The sequence below is a fragment of the Notolepis coatsorum genome (assembly GCF_963971535.1).
Source record: "Notolepis coatsorum genome assembly, chromosome: 3".
Lineage (NCBI taxonomy): Eukaryota > Metazoa > Chordata > Actinopteri > Aulopiformes > Paralepididae > Notolepis > Notolepis coatsorum.
Genome location: NC_140167.1, coordinates 124,462,740 through 124,486,341, shown reverse-complemented (window position 1 = coordinate 124,486,341; position 23,602 = coordinate 124,462,740). Strand labels below are relative to the sequence as shown.

General features: G+C 44.5%; 1 protein-coding gene across 1 annotated transcript in view; it reads right to left on the bottom strand.

The window, feature by feature from the left end:
• The window catches only part of LOC311225992 (dynein axonemal heavy chain 7-like), a gene marked incomplete at both ends in the record, with an annotated part of 810,419 nt that overhangs the window by 295,440 nt on the left and 491,377 nt on the right, over positions 1-23,602 (bottom strand). The window contains 2 exon segments of the mRNA XM_084311374.1: positions 13,017-13,202; positions 15,082-15,262. Coding sequence (XP_084167500.1) covers positions 13,017-13,202; positions 15,082-15,262 — 367 coding nt within the window.

Genomic DNA, 23,602 nt, shown 5'->3' with positions numbered 1-23,602 from the left:
CAACTCACTAGCGTGAGGAGGCGGATGAAACGCCTGAACCATAATATCCCTGGAGTGGAAAGAACTATTATAAATATCTTTTGGCACGAAGGCTGGATTAGGCCGCAGAGTGGCACCGCTATCGGAACGAATAGACAGGCACTCGGGCCGCACCGAGAGAGCACAAAGCTCACCCACGCGTTTAGCGGAGGTGATGGCCAGCAAGAACGCAGTCTTGAACGACAGCTGTTCCAACGGCACTTGCTCAAGAGGCTCAAACGGGGCCAAGGACAACCGGAGCCAGAGAGCGTTTCACCGGCTTAAGGCGTCGAACGCCAAGCAGGAAACACTTCACAAGAGGGTGGCTGAACAATACAACACCCTCAAACCCCTCATGATAACAGGATATAGCCGCCGCATATACCCTCACCGTCGAAGCCGACAGTCTATCAAGGAGAGACTGAAGGAAAATAAGGACATCATCCAGGGGGCAGGACACCGGGTCCCTATCCCCGGCCTTACACCACTCTTGGAACATACGCCACCTACCCGCGTAAAGCGCGATAGTGGAGGGAGCACGCGCATTCCGGATGGTGTCAACCACAGAAGGGTCCATCCTCTCCAGACTCACCCTCTCACCAGCCAAACCATCAGAGGCTGGCCCAGCACCGGGGGCTGAAACAGCGACTTGTACGCTTGAGAGAGGGCCCTCGCCGACCAAGGAACAGGCCACGGCGGGGCTACCAGTAGCTGGATCAGGACCGGGAACCACACAGCTGTGCCCGGGTCCGGATTGTCTTCCCGGCTGACCGAGAACCACAAGGGGCACTTGTGAGAGTGTCTGCTCGCAAACAGATCCACTGAAGCTTCCCCGAAGCGATCCCAGATCTGCCTGACTATGTCTTGGCGCAGTTCCCACTCGTCGTGACGAGGACCGCCCCGTGACATCATATCCGCGCCCACATTCTCCTTGCCAGGGATGTGGAGCGCCCTCAGACTGCACAGCTTGCGAGATGCCCATAGCCAGAGTTCGACCGCCGCCCGGTGCAGACGGGTGGAGCGTATTCCACCCTGTCTGTTGATATACGCCGCTGCCGTCATACTGTCCGTTCTGACCAAAACGTGCTTGCCTACCACCAAGTGGGCGAGCCGTCTGAGGACCAGGAGGACCGCCCTCAATTCCAACACATTGATGTGCAGGGTAGACCGGGCAGCATGGATCGTCCAGCTGCCCCCCACTGCGTCGGTCCGACACGTCCCTCCCCAACCCGTGAGGGAAGCGTCGGTGAACCCGTGACGTGTGAACGCCTGCTGCCCATGGGGACCCCATTGGTGAGGATACTCCAGGACGGAAACCCCCGAGCGCGTGGAGGATAGAAACCCTCTGTTGCTCCGAGAGGGTTACAATCATGGGTCTTGACCTCAGAGTCAAGCCCAAGTACTCCACATGTTGACTGGGAAGAGGCGTACTCTTCTTCCAGTTCACAGCAAAACCCAGCTTGGTGAGGAATTCCACCACCAGCCTGGTATGAGACCTGGCGACCTCCTCCGACCGGCTGAGGAGCAACATGTCGTCGAGATAGAATAGAATTCGTATTCCCTGACGACGTAGAGGCTCCAGCGCAGTCTCTACGCACTTGGTGAATGTGCGGGGAGCCAGAGAATAGCCAAACGGCAATCTCTGGTATTCGTACGCTACGCCCTTAAACAGGAACCGTAGGAACTTCCTGTGAGGAGGGAAAATCGGGATATGAAAATCTGAATGGTGTCGCCACAATCAGACGATTGAACACGGACAGATCCAGTATAGGTCTGATCCCTCCCGTTTTTTTGGGCACCAGAAAATAACGGGAGTAGATGCCTGACATTGCGTCCTCTCTCGGGACCACGACTACGGCCTGCTTCGCCAACAGAGATTGGATCTCGTCGGCCAGAGCTGTCACTGCTGCTGACCCTGACAATAGGGTCTGCACCAAACCTGAGGACAGAGGGTGGGGTTGTGCGAACTGCAAAACAAGCCCCCGCCTCAACGTTCTCTCTACCCATCCCAACAAATGGCATTCTTGTCGCCATATGTGATAATAATCCCAGAGTGCACCCGCCGTCAACTGACGCTGGGCCACAAGGAACAGCAGATAGGTGGCCCGGTCGCTCCCGCTGTGCGTAGCCTCTGAAACCGCCAAAGCGGACAGGGCGTTCGCACCCAAGGGGGGACCCCGACAGAAAGGGCTGGTTTGATACGGGAGAAGCTGCCATCAAACTAGTTGACACACGCTCCCCCACTGAACACCCCTCCAGAACATGCTGAGGAGTTGTTCCACAGCCAGACATGCAAGGCGTGAGGACCCCATGGGTTCCTACACACCGTAGCCCTGCAGTGATATTGCTACCACCCAAATCACGCACGCCTCTTTTTTGCAGACCACTGCCGATCTCACGGGAGTGGGAGGTATCAACGTGATACCCCGCCTGGCGAAGGCGAGGTCGGGGTAACCCGTGCTGAGCATTCATACGAAGAGGCCTCGAGTCCCCCTGCTGACCACTGTAAATAATGGCAGCCGTAACACCAGGCTCACCAATCGCACAACGTGTGGCACGGGAGCCACGTGACAGCACAACATTCTCACAGACAGACCCAGGCTCAGCCATCAACTGGGTGTCAGCCCCTGTCCCCATGAGAAGCGAAACGTGGGGCCGCATGCGCTTCAAAGAAGGTTCGCGGCCCGCAGCCAAAGGAAAACGATCAGAGCCCCTCTTCCGCTGGTGGTGGGGAAAGGAGTGATCGGGGAGCGGGCTGTTCGCGGCAGAATGGCGACGGCTTGTATATTCCAAGCCGAGCACATCCAACATGGCCGATCCCTCGGCCGTCAAGGCTGTCGGCCTTGTGGACCCCTGTTGACTCTCCGCCCAGGGTACCACTGGCGGGGGAAACATGGCCGCCTGTCGAGGGCCACGCCACAGTCGCTGACGAGGCCGTGCTCCAACCTCTGGCTGCATAGCGTGAGGCGGTGTGGGACCTAGGTCAACAACCGCCTGCGTCTCTGCAGAACGACCAAAGAGTCCCTCTGTGGAAAAAGGAGCCGTGAGGAGAGAAAACCTTTCTTCCTCCCCAAGAGGAGATTGCTCCAACCAGAAATGCCTATTAACAAGTGTTGATAGCATCCTAATCCTCCCCGCAGTTACAGCTTGCGACTGAGTCAAGATCTCTATAACACCAAAAACATGCAAAATGTTTTCAGCGTCGGCTGGTCCTGTAGCCCCACTACCCGACGCTAATGTGGACAGAAACACTGAGCCACAACACTGGCCGCCGCTAAATTCCATCCTGTAGCAGTATAACTCTCATCAGTCCATACTGCCACCCGCCGGGCCGACTCGCTCTCAAGCGTCGGCTTCCGGGTGGGACACCGTTCAACCCTGCTGGGGCACAGGATCGATGCTACCTGGCTACCTAGCCACGGCACACCCGCCCTTCTCCCTGTTGTCAAGCCATTCACCCGTAAAAAGGGTAAATAAGACTCAGCAAAACCCCCCACATTAGCTACCGACTGACCTTCATCAATGAACCGGTTAAGAGGAAGGAAAAGCGGTGACATCCCACGGCGGGGAACATTAGAACAGTGACCCAGCATTATAGCATTAGTGTTAGCAGCGCGCTCCAGGATCGCCTGGAAAACGTCCACTTCAGGGGAACGTTCACCAAAACATCCCGCCCCTGGCGCCGACACACAACTCGGTTGTGTAACAAAACAACCAGCATTACTAACACTAGCATTAATGCCTGATGACACAGGGCCTACCTGTGTACGAGCCGGCTCGATAGCCAAACCTTGCACGCTGTCCCTCGATCTGCTGCCACAAGACGAGGAAACATCAGGATAGACCCGACGTGTCGTTGGAACATGCCGCGAAGATTCCAGGGGTAGGCAAATCTCCGGTAAGCACTCAATATTGCGTAATTTCTCTAAACTTTTCATGACAACTAGTTGCAAAGGGTGCAAGCATCCGCTATGATGGAAATGAAAATAGAGGAAGAGCGAGTGGTGACCACGCCTAGTGCTATATAGTACGTCAATAGGGCGGGGCCTGGCAGGTGCTGGGTGTATTTGTTTTTATTTGTTGATGGAGTACACTAGGTTTTGAGGATTCTTCTGAGGCATCTGTTATGGAACACGTCGACTGATTTGTTGTCTCCCTTGTTCATCTTCCATGTTTCACATCCATACAGTAGGACTGGCACAACCAGTGTTTTGTACAATCTCAGCTTTGTTCTTCTTGAGATGCTGTTGGAGTGCCAGATCTTTTTGAGTTTGATGAATGCACCTCTTGCTTTGGATAGTCTGTTCTTTAGGTCTTTCATACCCCCTCCCTCTTTACAGATGGTGGCTCCCAAGTATGTGAATTGGTATACATCCTCAATCTCTTCGTCGTTGATGTTGATTTTGTCATGGTTTCTTGCATTACTTCTCATGGTTTTTGTCTTTCCGGTGTTAATCTTGAGTCCCACTCGTCTGGCTTCTCTCTCCATTCTTGTCGTTTTTTCCTGGATTTGGTGTTTGGTAGAGGAGAGTAATGCTACATCATCTGCAAAATTCAGATCGTCGAGTTTTGATGTCAACTTCCATCTGATTCCATTCTCACCTTGTCCAACCTCAAAATCCAGTGGCAAGACCGCATCAGCACCGTAGAGCTACTAGAAAGAGCCGACATGAAGCCATTGAGCAAGGAAGTGAAGTGGCGAAGATGGAAGATGATAGGACACATACTGAGGCAAGACCACAACAATGACTGCAACATATCAATGACTTGGGCACCAGAAGGGAAAAGAAGAAAAGGAAGACCAAAGACTACCTGGAGACGCACAGTAGAGAAAGAAAGAAAAGAGGCAGGGTGGAGCTCATGGCCTGAAGCAAGAACAATGGCAGCTGACCGAGATAAGTGGAAACGCTCTGTGAAGGCCTTATGTGCCACTAGGCACGAAGTGGATAGGTAACAGGAGTACACTAGGTACTGGAGATGAGGTATATCTCGATGGCGAAGAGCAGGACGCGATTCGCCAGTACGACTAATATAACCTAAAAATGTAGTTTGACTGATAGATACACAAAATGGGTTTATTTATGTTGATTTAATTTGGTTGTGTTGATGTTTCCATTTTTTGCAAAATGGGTATATTCTGTTTGGTTTTACACAATAAGTCTATCGGTGTGTTGTGTGTGTGTAGGGGCAGGTATATATAAGATTTTTTTTTCTTCCTGTTCCTTTCGGCCATGGTATTTGGTGAATTATATGAATATGTACTGTTGGACTGTGGTAATTCCATGTACGAATAAATAAATTATGATGATGATGATGTTTGTTTAAATATTCCAAATTTTGAAACGTATACACCAATTGCTGTGATATACTCCCTCATGACTACAGAGCCCAATACCAAAGGCCTGATATCCAAGTTTGTAGACTCATTTACAGAACACTATATTCCATCTACACAATGCTTGAGGAGGTCCTGGGAGAGAGATATCCAGGTGGACATTCCAATAGACACCTGGGATGAGGGCCTCCGCAGTATCCACTCTTGTTCTATTAATTCCAGACATCAGTTAATTCAATTTAAGGTGATGCATAGACTTCATTATTCTTGTACAAGATTGCACTCAATATGCACAATGTGCACACACACACACACTCACTTTAAATAAACAACACACTGTAGCACCCACTTTACCCACTTTAGACCCTAACACACACTTTATATTTATTGGCATCAATCCCATGCACCTCATTGCACCTCACCACCACAAGGTGGCACCACAAGCTAAGCTATACCTCACCATTCTACACTGTACTGTATAGTAGCTGACTGAAGTATATAGAAGTATAGACTGTACATATACTGTATATATGTATATTGAACATTTTTGTTTTGTTTACACTTGTTTACGTACTTGACTTTCTATTTTATACTTATTATACTATTTTACACTATCTTTTTTTTAAACAAATGTTTTTTATTTTCCCTTTTTAACATAAAACTAGACAAACAATACAGTAACCGTAAAAATCTATGATAAATCACAGGACAATGACAGAAATAATAATAACTGAAACGGAGGGCTAGGGCCTCCACGGGTTGCGTTTGATAGAGCTGGCGGACACTATGGCGTTGAGTCACACAGAGGCGTGCTGCAGGTATTGTCTTTTATTTGGGAACTAAAGGTGTGTGTGTGGTATTTGGGATATTTCCATGTGTGGTTGTCTACAGAGGAATACAATACAGTATACATTAATAACACAGTAGTGATGTACATAAACAAGAATATCCATTAGTAGTATAGTGCAACTAGTAACTAGGGCATTCACTTAACCAGAGTTAGTATATATAACCTACATAACCTATGCAGGGAATTACTCCTTCAGTGCATGTAAACAGTATAGGTAGGTGGACTGTAAACCAGGTGTAAGATACATTCGATTCACTAGGGGTAATGAGTGGGTTATAGTTATAGCTTAGGCTAGCCAACGTGCGTCTAAGCTAGCCACGCAGCGCAGCAGCATATCATAGCAGGGGCAACGTAGGTTGGCTAACGTGTAGCTAAGCTAACGGCGCGGTGTTTCAATAACAGAGGGAACAACGTCGACAGGAATAGAACAGCGGAGACACACTATAAAGGTAGAGTAAGCTGAAGGGATGAATTAGGCAGAACTAAGCACAGGTACTGTACTCACGTTCATTGACGCACACGTTATCCCAAGGGGACAGGAGTAAACTACTACAGCACGTCGTCGGACAGTAGCACGGAGACCAGCTTGCTCACGTTAAAGGGGAGGAACTCTTAAAGGGTAGGTACAGAACGAAGTAGTCGTCAGACAGTAACACGGAGACCGGCTTGCTCACGTTAAAGGGAGAGAGAACTCTTAAAGGGGCAGTAACGTTATCAGAAGACTAGAGTGCAACACTTGGTCGGGGCACATCACGCTGAACGATTACACTGGCATAAATCAATTACCCTTTCCTGTCAACAACAACATATTAAAGGGCTATTACAGAACAAAGTAGTCTTATTAGCAGGGCTTTCCTACAATAACAATAATGACAGTCCAGTAATTAAATCAAAATAAATGTAGATTAAAAGACATAAAAATAATAAATACAATACAATACAATACATGTGCTCTTGCTCGCTCTTCCTCACTCTTTCCTTCCCCTTCCCTCCCCCTCCACCCCCCCCTCAGGACCCCCTCTTGGACTATACATCCACTATTCCATTTAAAGGTGCTATGCATTATAAATGTCATTTTTCAGTCTCTAGCATTGTATTATAGTAATAGGAGTTCGTATCAATGTGTTTTTGGGCCTAAATACTATATTGGCGAATTCCTCAGCTACAGCCCATCCCCTCTTTGCCTCTAGTAAATCAGGTCATGTTGATTTGACGACCTGGTGCACGTCACAGGGCGCTGTTTATAGCGCACAGTGATGTGATTGGCTCTGTGGTTTTAGTAATGCCCGCCTCCATTCTTGCTACCTGCAGGGTGGAAGGTTTGTCCAGAAGATCACTAATCAGCTGAAGCCTGATGCGGTTCCCTCGGTCTTCGACAGACAGACCGGCGTTAGCTCTCGGGACTCGGGAGCGATCGCTAGCTACTTAGCACCAGCCGGGGCCGGCGTTAGCAACCGGGAGCGTCGTTGAGCATTCAGCCTGCTGGCTACCTATATCCACTTCAACCAGCGTCGCGGAGCATTCGGCCTGCTGGCTACACAGCTTGTCGGTGTGCTAATAGCCTCTGCAAGCTAACGGTAGCTGGCTCCAGGCTATTAGCACATCGACAAGCTGCTGGAGCTCCCGACGCTCGGCTGGTTGAAGTGGATCTAGGTAGCCAGCAGGCTGAATGCTCCGCGACGCTCCCGGTTGCTATCATGTGCAGGTCCTCTTCTCAGACCTGTGTGGCAAAGCACTGCACACGCATCATGCAAGCTACACATCGCTGCATGTTGATCAATGGTGGCCCACTCGGTGCATCACAGTGGGCTACTATTGTGCTAACAACAACCGCGGTGTCCGGCTTGTCGGCCGGCATGAGTGCTCGATTTGGGGTGGTTCTCTCCTCCTTGTGTGCCCCCGTTCTCGCGGGTGTCCTGCCGGGGAGCTTGTGGACGCGACAACAGCGGCGGCCGTAGCGTTAGTTAGCTCATAGCTATTGTGTACCACTAGCGTTACGGCGGGCTCGAGCACCCTACGGCTGCCGCCGTTGTCGCGTCCATGGGCTCCCCGGCAGGGTACCCGTGGGGACGGGGGTGTACAGAGAGGAGATAACCATTTTGTGTCGGGCGTGCATGCCGGCCAGCGAGCCGGACGTCGGGATATGTTGTTAGCACAATAGCTACCAAGCTAAGCTATGTTAGCTTCTAACGGTGTATACACAATATGTACAACGACACAATGATTTACATTATTACAAATATGGTAACGTGGTTGTGGCTTTTACAAATAGTGGTAACATATATATAGATAGACAGTACTGCTACATCTCTATATTTATGACATACCATATTTGTATTGCTACAGTACTGCTCAGTACTGCTATGATGGAGACCAGAGAAAGACTTTCGTCTTGTTTACATCAGGGTCCCCCAATTTCAATTCATGGTAACATTTTATATATATATAGATAGACAGTACTGCTACATCTCTATATTTATGACATACCATATTTGTATGTAACCTGAAACCTAATCTCTGACGGGGAGATGGGCGGAGCTATTTGGTGGGTGGCTGTCACTCAAAGCATTCTGCCAGAATGGGTGGAGCCAAGCCAATAATAGCCTGCTTTCATGAGGCTGAAAAATGCTGGTTTTGAGTACAAGATTAGAAATATAAAACAATGATTATTTTTGGAATAAAAATTACAGATGTGTTACATAGACTCACAGGAAGTGTGTAAAGTTGCCCAAATAGTGCTAGGAATAGCAGTGCATAACCCCTTTAACATCAGAAATTATAAGTTCATATGCTTCCCTTTATCTTCTCCACCACAGCTAACCAGATTGCTATGCTGGCTTCATTAACACCTAAAATCCGTGCAGTAGATATATCTAGATAAATCACATCGAGATAGGTAAGAACCCATACCTTCCGGCACATTTTATCCGGTTGAATCCAGCGTGACGCTATCAACTTTTTGGCAGCCGTAAGACCGGACAAAATTAGTCTCTTTACATGTACATAGGTTGATAACTGAGAAACATCATTCAACAACAATACAGATGGCAGTATAGGTATGGTCAGAGATACAAATTCTGATAATTGAGTGGTTACTTTTTCCCAGAATATCTTAACAGGAGGGCATTCCCAATACATATGCATAAATGTACCAAGAGCACCGTTTAAACACAAGGAGCATCGAGGGTCTTGTCTGAGCCCCATTAGGTGCAAACGTCTAGGAGTCAGGTAAATCCTATGAACAAAATTAAGATTAATCTGTTGGTGATCCGGGTTGCGTGATGATAGCCGAACGTTTGCCCAGACTTCATCCCAATCAAAATCTACTTCCAAGTTTGGGATATCCTTCCTACAAACCGAGTCTAGGGGAAGGACATCATATGAGGACGTAAGTAAGTGACGATAAAAGTCAGAGACGAAGCCTCTCGATGTCTCCTTTTCATAAAAGAATTTGTAAAATCTGTGGTGCTCAAGTGGAATCTTTAATGGACTCCGTGAGCCTTTAAAGCTGCTCTTAATTGTAGATAGAATTAATGAGTGGAGTTGGTGAGGTTAAATTTGTTAGATATATCTTGATAACTGCAGAAACCATGGTCATCGAAGATATCCCCCAATGTATGTATGCCTTTCTTTTCCCATCTAGGAAATCTGATGGTTGCTGTGCAATAAGGAGTAAATTGTTATTAAATAGGGGAGAATGACTGTGCCATTTATGGTGGTTTGTACACTTATGGTGTGTCACGCCATATCCGGATCACATGTGTAATAAGCAGTGTTGTGCTAGTTACTGAAAAATAGTAACTCAGTAGTTACTCATTTAAAAAGTAACTCCGTTACGTTACTAGTTACTTACACCCAAAAGTAATGCGTTACTGTGAAAAGTAACTATTTAGTTACTTGAAGAAGAAAAAAATTGCTCCCATGCAGCCAGATACAGATACTCAAAATCGGTTGATCAACTTGACAGTTTCCATTCACATCACTGAACTCTGCTAAGCAATATGGTCTAGATAAACACAAATCTGACACAAACACAAATGTCCCGACGTAATAAGGGGAGCACAACCCAGCGTTTAGGTTGCGCGCATGCACGTTTAGGTTGAGTGCATGCACGTTCTAGGTTCTAGGTTGAAAATAAGTGCTTGAGGAACAGCCTTGATATCTGTCGCCGGAGCGTTTCATTATAACAGTCTTGCAACGTTGTTTAAGATATCAATCGTGCATTGCAACGTTAGAATAGTTAGGATATCAATTGTGCATGAAAGGACTATATTTATATTGTTTGATTAGTATTGATGAGATTCCCTGGCAGATTTGTAGTCAGAAATGCGTTGATCAACTTGAGTTTCCATTCATTTACATTCACATCACTGCACTCACCAGTGTCTGTCGAGATGTAAAGTTAGTCCTGCAGCCCCTTAAACATTTTCTTTGTTTCATTTCCATGTTGTACTGTATATTCTCTCTCCAAGTAGTTGAAAAAAGTTTTCCGTCCCATTTGCTGTGTGACGCCTTGTATCATTCTACGCTGGTGGCGAGTGGATTTGGATGAGTCCTCGTAGTTAACGTTATACTCCAGTATCTTTGAGCCAAAACACAAATGACATAACTAAAACGTTATTTTCTTTTCGCTCGACAAAAGAGAAATACGCGAGTAGCAGTAGCTGGGCGCTGGCATTATCAGTCAGGAATCTCAGGAATAGTAAACAAAACACGCCCCCAGCATAGCGTTTCCTCGCAGCCAGGCAGACAGGATATGAGGATAATAATAATAATAATAATAATAATCACTACCGCTCGCTATCAATCTACGCCGTATATAACGCAAATAACGCAGTGACGAACCATTCAGTAACGTAAGTAGCGTTACTGAATTTGAAAAGTAATGCGTTAGAGTACGATTTATCGCAAAAAGTAACTTCGTTACTGTAATGCATTACTTTGTAACGCGTTAGTCCCAACACTGGTAATAAGAGGGCCAAATCTCAAGTTGCATTGCTTAATTGATAAGTTGGTGTACACTATATCCTGCAGTGGTGCCACTATGTTCTCCTCTAATGGTCTCCAGGATACAGATGCTTGAGAATCAAACCAGGTGATCAGTGGTCTTAAAGAGAACGCTTTAAAATAATAGTTGAAGTCTGGAAATGCTAAACCCCCGTCGGCTTTGTTTCTCTGTGCAGTGGATCTTTTTATTCGTGGAGGTTTGTTGTTCCAAATGAATTTATATGCAGCGGAGTGTACTTTTTGCCAGTAACCAACAGGGGGGGGGGGGGGGGGGGTAACGGCAACATCGAGCTGAAGAAGTTAATTCTGGGTAAAACATCCATCTTAACTATTGATGCTCGAGCCTGTAATGAGTTTTTTTTTTATTTTGACCACCTGCCGAAGTCATTTGTGATCCTATCTAGGAATCAGGAATAATTATACTTCACCGTTTGGCATATAGTGGGGAATATTTCAATTCCAAGACATCTAAAGTGTCCTACCATGGGTATATTTGCTGGGAGGATGGTAGCCTTCGCAGTCACATTGAGTGGAAGGAAGGCCAATTCCTTTTACACTATCTTGTTATTTATCTAGCACACTCTCAGGAGCAAAACAGAAAGAAGCATTTCATGCAAAAGTATTCTGTATTTCTGTATGATAACTAATAAAGAAACTTGAAACTATTTCTTTTGCATTACATCAGATACAAGGTAAGAACATTATATATGAATTTGATCGTTGATCTGACATTTATTTCTACCGCGATCACAGCTATCTCTGTGGACCGTGTATGGCTGTTTACCGTTGGCTGCGGTGGGGGGGGGCGAGCGCCCCGCTACGACGGTCATTTCATGTATGCACGAGGAGACATAATAATGATAATCTAGCATTGATTTCAGGATGATTAGATAATCACCCGAAAAATTACAACGTGATGCCTTTTTCTCGTCTTTTTCCTGGAATTACTGAAAAGCACCCAAACCATACTCTATTCAAAACGGTATAAAACGGAAATGTACGGATGAAAAAACAATCTGTCTCGGGCATGTTGACTGGAAGCAACTCACTGAGACTCGACGGCGTTATTAGACTGATTGATATAATATAAGATATATTTTAAGCACTCGCAAATGTCGCAGTCTAAAACTATATCCATTGAATAAAGACCTGGCGATGAAGGGGGATCAGCGCCCCCTGCTGCTGGCGGTAAATGTGTTAATCACCTGTACAATAATATTAATAATATCTTAAATTTATATAGTGCCTTTCAGGAGACCCAAGGCGCTTAACAGGAGGGGCAGCTAAGGGAGGGGAACAGGGAACAACGTAACTAAATAATAATCAAAAGGAAAGAAAGAAAGAAAACGAGAAAAAAAAGGAAATCAGTCATTTACAAATTTGGTGAAGAGGTGGGTTTTGAGTTGGGATTTGAAGGAGTGCAGGGATGTAGCACTACGGATGTTTGGGGGGAGTGAGTTCCAGAGAGTGGGTGCGGCCACAGAAAAGGCTCTGGGACCAACAGTCTGCATGTTGGTGGTGGGGATGGAGAGGAGACCGGAGTCAGAGGACTGCAGCCTCCGGGGCGGGATGTAGGGATGGAGGAGGTCAGCTAGGTACCGGGAGGCAAGGGAGTGAAGGGCTTTGTAGGTGATGAGGAGGATCTTGAAATTGATGCAGGACTTGACTGGAAGCCAGTGGAGGTGGATGAGGGTGGGGGTGATGTGGTGCCAGGACTTGGTGCGGGTGAGAACCCTGGCATATATATTACTATTGCACTTTACTGTTACATTTGCACTCTGGTTGGATACCAAACTTATTCCGTACCTGTCTGTAGCTGGTGGTGAAGGCCCCCAGGTAGGCCACTATGCCTGCTGAGATGAGGATGTCCCCGGTCAGGTTGTCGTAAAGCTCTCCCAGGTTGAAGGCTGTCTCGCTCCAGCGCGTCTTCTCTCCGCCCAGCCCTCCGATCAGCTGCTCAGCTCGCTCCAGCTTCTTACTGCACAGATCCACCTAGGGAGCACAGATGAAAGGTCACGGCTGATAATAGGCTCAGGGTCAGGGATAAGCTCAAGGCTGTGATGCACATGACAACCTATCGGTTAACTCCAATGGGCAACAGTGCCCAAGGGCATGCCTCCTCATTGTTTCTTTAATCACATACGATATTGTTTTCTTGTTGCCAGGAAACGTGAATAGAGGTTTGTACCCTTTGGCTTGTTGGTGCTCATTGCTCGGAACACTGTCCACCAGCATTGGCTAAAAGGTGTCTGTGTCATCACCCTTAGGGTTTATATTCTCATAATCAGTAACAAATACATATTTTTCAAGTCATAATTTGTAAAGGTTGAGGGAAAAGGTTTGAAGATCACTATGTCATGGATACATGCTAGCTTGCACTGTGATGGCTTTCTCATAACTTTATCTACAGTATGTATTTCATTTTGCTGATGGTATGATGGACCAAAGATGTACAATGTACAATGACATGTGATTTATGTCAGCCTGTGGGTAAATGTTGGCAGGGGCACAAGATAACCTTTTTAAGAGGATGTTTCCTTATGGTTGAGACTTTGTATTTCAAACTGTATATTTATCACAAGTTCATTGCATTGGAAACACTATTTGAGGCATATTTGAAGATCAACGACATGTACTGTAACTAATAAGCAACCCCTAGCGTCCCCAATAGATGGCATTTCAGCTCAACCCGCTTTATTGTCTTGGAAACGTCCCTACCATGAGAAATAACCAGCGGAAGCATCCAAGGGAGAATTGTGAAACTTTCTCAAGAGGAATTCAATTCAGTGTTGAAAAAAAGAATTTAAAAAATAAACAAAAAAAATGAGAGAAGACACGTGAAAGCACTAGGACTGGGGCGGAGGGGGGCCAAGAAAAGTATAAACAACCGCTGAGACTTCCAAGCTAGTGTCAAGGAGGGGGTGTTAAGGCCATTGGGGTCGGGGGCCACAACTCTTTTGAATGCAATGCCAGTGTGCCTGAGAACAAGTATCCGTGATGGCTTCGGGTGGGAGAGGCCGAATCTGCAATCATCCTCTGAAAGAACATACCGTATGCAGCACAGGACAAAGCTGTGACAAGCGGAAGTTGCACAGATGCCCCGCGACAAGGTTCAGGCTACTCTACCTTTAGAAACTATTATTAATCATGTCATATCACAGAAAGGTTTCTCTCTTCTGAGGTTGAATGCTTGTCAGTCATGAAGCGACAAGCGTGCGACTAATGGTCCTCAGTGTCCTTCCTACAGGCATGGGAAAAGCAAACGATTTTGCAGTTGCTGGTAGTACTTATTATGTATTAAATATATATATATATATATATATATAAACAAAATTATAATTCCTTTGAATATGGCATGACCACATTATCAACACCCCCCTCTCCCTCTCTGTCTTCCTCTCCCTCTATTAATATGCAATGTTTTGGGGTAAAACCCTTTAAGCGGGAAGGGGACATATTCTAATTAAAATGAGTCATAATTCATCCACTGGTTTCAAATGCATGGGGGGGAAACTAATTATATCCCAGAACGACAGTGTTGTGGATATTCTGGATTTACCCTGACCGCCGCTGATCTTTTCCGTTCGAGATAACTGAATAGCTTTCATTAGCATCTTTTCAAATTTGCGGTGCACATTTATAGGGGTCACCAACAGCACACATCTAGTTTTTCTACTTATGATTTCTATTACTATTTGTAATTTAGATTTTTCTGATGTTATTTCTTGCTACAGTCTGGGTCAAATGCTGACAGCTAACATGGTTACCACACCAGATTGTATATTCCACAGCTCTGCTGGCTGGGTTATATGTTCACAAGGCAGGTAGAAGAAGTAGGATGGTCATCCCTCCCACCCAAACAAACACACACCTGATTTTCCAAGTCAGCCTTCTTCTTTTTGTTAGCATCCAAGTTCTGTTGCAGCTTGGCCAGTTTGTCTTGGACCTCTTTGAGTGCAGCCTGTTTTTTCTTCAGGCTCTCCATGGCCACCTTCAGCTCCCCCTCAGCCTGGGCCAGTTTCTCCTTCTTGGGAGCCACCACCTTGGCCACACTGAGGCATCATAGAACACACAACATTATATTCAGGACATTAATTGAAATGTGATACTTCTGACAAGGGCTGACACGAATGCTTCAAAGCTTCCATTGCTGCCACTGTAATCGAACAAATGCTCCATTTGAAAATTGTATTATTATTATTTCTTTATTTAAATTTTTGGAATTTAAACCATTCCAAAAAATGTGCCATAACTGTTTTTAAAAAATCCATGACTGTAATTTACGAGGCACATTGATTTTTCGCTGATAATTACTAACACTGAAGCTTTGAAGCCCAAAAAATGGTAATGGTTTGGAGACTAATCCAGGGGTCCCCAGCTCTTTTTCACTAGTGAATACAGAGGCTGGAAAATTAATGTGGACATTCATACATCAGACCGGCATGGTGTCATCAGCACTGCGTTGTGATCGCCAAACCTCTCTTTTGGACATTGCAGCATTTGTTCACAATCTACAATTTTTGGATGAAGACTAAATGCAAAAATAAAGGCAAATACATAAATAATCGATGGTATAGATAATTTTTCAATAATGTATATTTGAAGTCTATAGCTCTCCTTCAATTATTAATTAAGTGAAATAACTTGAAAGGGGGTGATAAAAAAATTATTGTTTGGGTTAACATTAGCTACATTGACATTCTGTCTATGCTAAACATGTTGGGGGATTCACAAATAGCACCCCCCCGCCCATAAAACAGTTGAGAAATCCTGGTTTAAAGGACATCTGCATGTCTTTCACAGTGTCTTTTATGTGGTCAAAAGGCCAGAGGATAGTCTTTCATTTCGAAATAGCCAAATATTATTATGTCACTTTAACACTTTCAATGCCAACAACGAGATAACTCGTTTGTTCATGCCGACTGTTCATTGCCAACGTCGAGAGATCTTGCTTTTTTTTATTAGCGATTTTAATTCATATTTCATCAATCTAGCCTCACGTTAGTGCTGCAAACTCTCTCTGAGCTTCCTCATTTTACTTCTCGGGCAAGTCACCCGAGAGGATCGGATTCATTGCCGAGCCCCAGAACAGCATGGAATACATATTTCCAGTACCCAGCGTTGGATCAATAAACGCGATCGATATTTGGAATGGCGATCTGAGGTAAGGAATCTATTTTACCAGTCTTAGGGCCTGTGTCGACCAGGGACGTTTTATGAGTTGTCAGCTCCTTTCTGTCATTCATTTCTATGCTACAGACGCGACAGGCGTGCTCCTTTTCCAAGCTATGTGTGTGTGTTTCAAGTAATATTTCACATAGCTCTGCTCAGCGTCATAGTGGCAATACTCTCCACTTCAGTACTTGCACTGAATAAAAACTCACAATGTACCTTTACATACCATCATCTGTCTGACCACACCCCCATCCGCTACCTACATAAGCAGGGGTGTGGCCATACCCTCATCTCCTTCTTCACTTTCACCACAAGGAAGTGCCTGTATACCAACACTTGAGCTAGGTTGTTTAGTCTGAAGAAAGGAGAACAGGGCCCTGTTTCATGTACGTGGTTCAACTAAGTCGATCAACATGTCCATTATCCAGCTTCAGTTAACCCGATGTTCAAAGCCGGGATTTTCCTGTTTCACAAAGGAGGATTCAGTCTCGTTAACTCAAGCCAGACTTGAGAGTCAGGCTCAAGTCAGGCTAGATGCGCGCTCCCGTTTTAGGTGGAAAGCCAGCACGTATCGATGGCAGAGACCCTGATTCTCAACGGCATTGATTGATTAATTGATTCAAGACTTTATTGACAGATTGCAATAGGCTCAATCGCCTCGCCGACAAGTTAAATGCGTTATCTATAGGCTAATTCTAAGTCCCTCATTACCTCAATCAATCAGATTATATTTCTTTAAACTTGCCTGCTGGATTGAATAATCAAATGAGATCTTGCTAGCGAAAATAACTAGTTAACTGTTATACAGAATTACGAGACGGCTTTCTTGCCCATTGATTGATGTATAGTCAATATTTAACTTATCTCCAATGTGGTCCAACGGGTTGTTCTTTTGACTTCCACACGGACGACCCGGGTTCAAGACCGGGGTCCTTCTTTTTGCAATATAGGAATAATTCAATTTGGTGCACGTTGAGAGCTATATAAAGAATGACATCCTCAATGCATGTAGATTTATAATATTTTAACTTAAAACCAGGCTACTTTGGCGTATAATCATTAATATTATATTCAAAAAAATGATATTGGAAACACGGGGATTTGAACCCCGGTCGGTGGATTGGGAGGCTTGAGCACTACCGCTGGGCCACTGGGCCAGATGGGATAAATTCATTGTTTATACATTAATGAACGAGAGACCCGTGTTTAGAATATCCTTTGTTTTGAATGAAGTTTATCTCTTTATCCTCATTCATTAATGTGACGTCAACGGCTCATTCAATTTCTCAAATCCGTCAAACAGCGCATCTCATCAGACATCTTAATCCCAGTTACAATTAAAATAACCACATCATGTGTACATCGCACGAGCGAGCGCCACCGTCGCCACGGTATATAACGTGCATTATTTAGGACAAAGTGAATTTAATATCAGCATTTTGGGTCTATTTTACATTTCAAAAGCCCCCTCTGGAAGAATGGAGCACAAAAACGTAATTCAGAATGGTATAATGCAGATCGTAGACTGTGGGAATAGTTTCAGGAAACGGGCTGTCACTTCTTTGCGGGGGCGTGGCGATAGTTCAGGCTAACTTGAACTTGAACTCTGCTTTCGACCAGGCTCAAACTTTTGGATATGTTGTCATGGTGATTTGGAAAATCCAGGTACATGAAATCGGAAAGTCAGGCTAACCCAGTTATCCAGCTAAAGTTATCCGGCTAACTCGGTTATCCCGGTACATGGAACGGGGCCCAGAAGAGCAAGGAGATACGTTGACATTATATCTTTGTTTTCTCTCTCACTATTTTCGAGAAAATACGGCGATAATGTCTTCGTCACTGGGGTGTCTGGAAGATGATGATCATTCTGACCTCCACCGGTTTAAGAATGAGTAATTCGATTTTGGTTTTTAAGAAAAAGGTTTGTAAAGCAATTTTTGAAAAATACAAGGGTGAATAACACTGTTTTGTTTGCTTTTTTTTCTTTTTTCTTTTAGAATACTGTTTTGGAATCTACATTTTTGTATTTTTTTTTCTTTTTTTTTATGCTAAATTTTGAAAAACTACAAGGGTGAAAAACACTATTTTGCTTGCTTTTTTTTCTTGTCTTTATAATACTGTTTTGGAGTAAAAAAAAAAAAAAATATATAGGACACTATGCTTCAGTCTGTACCTTTTTCAGTCACTGTAAATAATCAAATATTGATAAATGATGATGTATATTGTACTTTTTTTTGATGACTGAAAAAAATAAACTACTACTACTACTACTACAGTCCTCCAAGCTGCAGCTGGACAGGTATTACCTTCGGGTCTGCAGCTGGACTGTGCAGTAGGCGTCGGCTGTTGTGAGAAGCTGGCTACCTCTGCGTGAGTGATGTTTTTGCTATGCGAGCACCAGTTATGTTGCTATGGGGGGTTAGCTGCACAATTTACGAAGACCGGCCCCAGACTAGTATCCTTTTTTCTGCCTCTTAGACGGCAGAGGGAGGGTCCTGGTTTGAAGCCCACGGTAGTCAATCTAGTGGGCCGTGACCAAGGTCTATGGTTAAAACCCGGGATCTTTGGACGAGCGGATTCTTCTCTGTCATGTGAAGGCCCCATCTTTCAAGTAGAAAGTTACCCTCACGAGGAAAAGTGTGTTTGGTGCTTCTTTATCGGAAACACCACGCTCAAGTCGGCTGCAGCCTATAAAGGAATTGTGCCGACACCGCTGTATATCTGCACCGTTTTGGAAACTGTGTTGATTTCTTTTTCTCTTCTCTCTTAGGATGAGGAGGTGAGTCAGACGGCGGCTGTCTGAGGTGTTGGCTTATTCTGTTCTCGTGTGCAGTTTCGGTGATAGCTGCTTAGCTTGCGTGCTAGCTGGGTGAGCTAACTTTTAGCCAGTTAGCTGTTAGCTGCGGTGCTGGCTCGTTATGTTCACTAGGCCAGGAGCGTTAGCTTGTTGCTTTAGCTTGTAACGTGGTTGAGCTCACAACTAGTTGGGTTATTTACCCTGCAAAGCTATGCTTAATGACATATGATCGAGGGGTGAGTCCTTCTCTCAGCCTGTGATGATAATAAACGGGTAGCGTGTTCACATATTAACAGGGCAGTACCTGTTCAACCTAGTCGTATCGAGGGTAAGGTGGGGAGGGGTGATTTCACCCCGGGTTACCTGGGGATTTCCCTGCTCCTCTCAAACATGTTTTGTTTACAATAATTGTTTCACTATGTTTTTTTTTTTTTTTGTATTATTTTTTAAACAAACACATAAACAAACATGACAACACAAGATTAGATATACAAGCATTAATTAACAGTGCACATCCAATGAAATCACCATTTAGTTAAATGTCTTAGATATACCCCTAATATGAGGAAATTCATATTAGCTATGGGGGAATTCACATGTATTACATTACCTGACCTCTGTAAGATTGTCTCTGAGTGTAATTCCGCCACCTCCTGCCTCGATCCTATACCAACAGCATTTCTCAAGCGGGTGTTCGATAGTGTCTCAAATCATGTCCTTGAAATCATAAATATGTCTCTTCAAACAGGCACTTTTCCAGATGCATTTAAAACGGCTGTAGTAAAACCACTACTAAAGAAAACAAACTTAGATGTAAACAAACTAAAAAGCTATAGGCCAATATCGAACCTTCCATTTATCAGCAAGATATTAGAAAAGATAGTCTCAGTACAAATAAACTCCTTTCTCAAAGATAATAACATCATGGAGGAATTACAATCAGGTTTCAGAACAAATCACAGCACTGAAACTGCCCTTACCAAAATAGTTAGCGACCTCAGGCTAAACTCCGATGCTGGCAAAGTCTCAATTCTTGTCCTATTGGACCTTAGTGCAGCGTTCGATACGATTGACCATAATATCTTGATCAGTCGTCTTGAAAGACTGGTTGGCTTTTCCGATCATGTACTAAATTGGCTCATAACATACATTAAGGGGAGAAGGTTCTATGTTAAGCTTGGAGACAATGTATCCGAGGAACATGACAGCAATTTTGGAGTCGCACAAGGAAGCTGCCTTGGTCCATTACTCTTCTCACTATATATGCTGCCCCTCGGGGACATCATTCGAGACCACAATGTATGCTTCCATAGTTATGCTGATGATACACAACTATATATCTCCGCAGAACCAAATAACACTACAGCCATACAGTCCATTACAAATTGTCTGTTAGCAATAAACAAGTGGATGAACAATAACTTCCTAAAATTAAACGAAAGCAAGACCGAAATCCTATTGATCGGGCCAAAAGCGAAAAGGGAAGTGCTGTGTAAAAACCTGGGGAGTCTGTCATCCTATGTAAAGATTGAGGTTACAAGCCTAGGTGTCATCTTGGACTCAGACCTGACCTTTAAGTCTCATATAAATAAGGCCATGAAAACGTCATTCTTCCACCTAAGAAACATAGCGAAAGTAAGACCTTTCGTAAATAAAAAGGATGCAGAGAAACGTATTCATGCTTTTGTATCAAGTCGGCTTGACTATTGTAATGCACTGTTCACTGGTCTTCCCAAAGCAACCATTGGGAAGCTTCAGCTTATCCAAAACTCTGCAGCTCGATTACTAACTCATACAAGGAGAAGAGAACATATCACTCCAGTCCTGGCCACTCTGCACTGGCTTCCAATAACTCATAGAATTGATTTTAAGGTCCTTTTCCTAACATATAAAGCTCTTAATGAGCAAGGCCCAAAATACATAGCAAATTCCCTAGTTAGTTATCTGCCCTCAAGAACGCTACGGTCACCCACTACAGGTTTACTAGACACGCCCAGAAACCAAAAAAGGATAGGAAGTATGGCATTTGCCAACTATGCCCCAAAACTATGGAACACACTACCAACACACATCAGAAACGCCAGCTCTATACACATTTTTAAAGGAAAATTAAAAACGTACCTATACAGTCTAGCTTACAAATAGTTATGGCTTGGAAAAACCTGATGGATCCATGAGGCTAGGATAAGCCTTGTGGACCCAACTTTTTAGATGAAGGAACGGGTACATACGCACACAATACACGACCACTGATGGATCCGTAAGGCTTGGAAAAATCTTGTGGACCCAACTCTTTAGATGAGGGAACGGGTACATACGCACACAAGACGCGGCCACTGATGGGTCCATGGGACTTGGTAAAGCACTATGGACCCAAACTCTGGCCACTGACCACATGAGGGAACGGGTACATACGCACACAATACACGGCCACTGATGGATCCATGGGACTTGGTAAAGCACTATGGACCCAACTATGACCACTGATAAAAACGTAACTACACTAGCGTTATAAGAGCTAAACATTGCTACCTACCATACAAGTGCATTGGTTTAGTGCACTTCCGGTTGCTACTGAGCGGACATGTTTGTGCGGACCTGTTCTCCCAAACTGGTAAGCAAATGACTGTTTTTACGTTATTTTCATTTTTACGTTACTATTATTATTATTATTATTTTTTTTTTAAACATTGATCTTAACTGATCACTGTGACTTTATTGCTTTTATCGTTATATATGCCTATATTTGTGTACAGCACTTTGAGCTACATGACATGTATGAAAGGTGCTTTATAAATACTTACTTACTTACTTACTTACTAATACCTGCTATCTAATACCCTACACACATAAGCTCTAGCTCGCACCCCCCCCCCCCCGGACCCCCCATTGGATAAACCATCCATTATCACTCGCACCTAACCAGACAATACCATTATATGCTGAATGAATGAATGAATGAAAACTTTATTTAACAGATTGCAGAATGGGTACAATACAGTACGCCTCAATACATACAATTGTTAAGGGGATGCAGACCTGAGAAAGACGTTTGTCTTGTTTTCATCAGGGTCCCCCATTTTCAATTCATATAGACATTTATGACATACACAACATACATGACATTTATGGCATAGGGACATATAGGTATTTAGTACTGATACATTTGTGACATAAACGGTATTCAAATATACAGTACTGTTACCCCTAGATCCTGACAGAGTATATACATATGATGGGGAGGGGACTGTACATTAGGAGGGGGTGGGTGGGTGGGAGAGAAATATACATACGGCGGGGAGGGAATATATACATGCGGTGGGGAGGAGACTGTCTATTAGGAGGTGGTGGGGGTTTTGGGCATTTACGGTGGCCAGTTTCGAATTGCAGCCTCCCGTAGGTGCTCTTTAACTCGGTGCAAGACCCCAGAATAATATGGATGTCGGTAAAGGGAATGATCAAGGATTTCACTGATAGCTTTTCCTCCAAAATGCGCAAGAATCAATGGACAAAACTGTCTGAACTGGAAACGCTTTACTCAACGTTATTTAATTCTTTAAAATACAACAACTCAACTCGACTAGAAAATCAAGTTAACGTACTAAAAATAGAGATCAATGCCATATACAGACAACAATCGGAAATACAAATACGCAGCACAAGACAACAGCAGTACTCCCAAGGTTCTAAACCTAGTCACCTATTAGCCATGCGATTAAGAATGAATGCAAAATTTGCAGATATAACTACCATTAGAGCACAACAAGTACTTGAAACAGACCCTGAAAAAATAAACGATACATTCAAAGAATTCTACTCCGACTTATATAAATCAGAAACGACCTTCGATCAAAATAAAATGGACACATATCTTAATCAAATTATTCTCCCTAAACTTTCAGAGGATGACGCTAAACAGTTAGAAACACCGATCACACTAGAGGAACTCAAGAAGGCCATATCCGGGGGAGCTCCAGTAGCTCACCGCGTACCTCGAGCGCTATTTCGGCGCCGGGGACAACCGTGCTCGTCACGGATCTGGGGTTTAGCGAGTTCGATTCCCGGACTGCAGCCGTGCCTTTCTCAGAGTGTCTTCCCCCCATCTGTACCCCCATTCAACCTGTTTCTGTCTGTCGGTCATTCTTGACCAGAGAAAATGCGATAAACGCAAAAAAGAGCCGGCGAGATGGCCAAAGTAAAAAAAAAAAAAAAGGCCATATCCGAAATGCAAAGTGGTAAGGCTCCTGGAAGAGACGGTATCCCACCTGAAATGTACCTTTCTTGTTGGGACATAATTGGACCCTTATTACTAAATATGATCTTATACTCAGTCAAGGAGGGGAACTTCCATAAAAACGACAATATTGCACTCATAACAGTCCTTCTCAAAAAAGACAAAGACCCCACCGAGTGCGGTAGT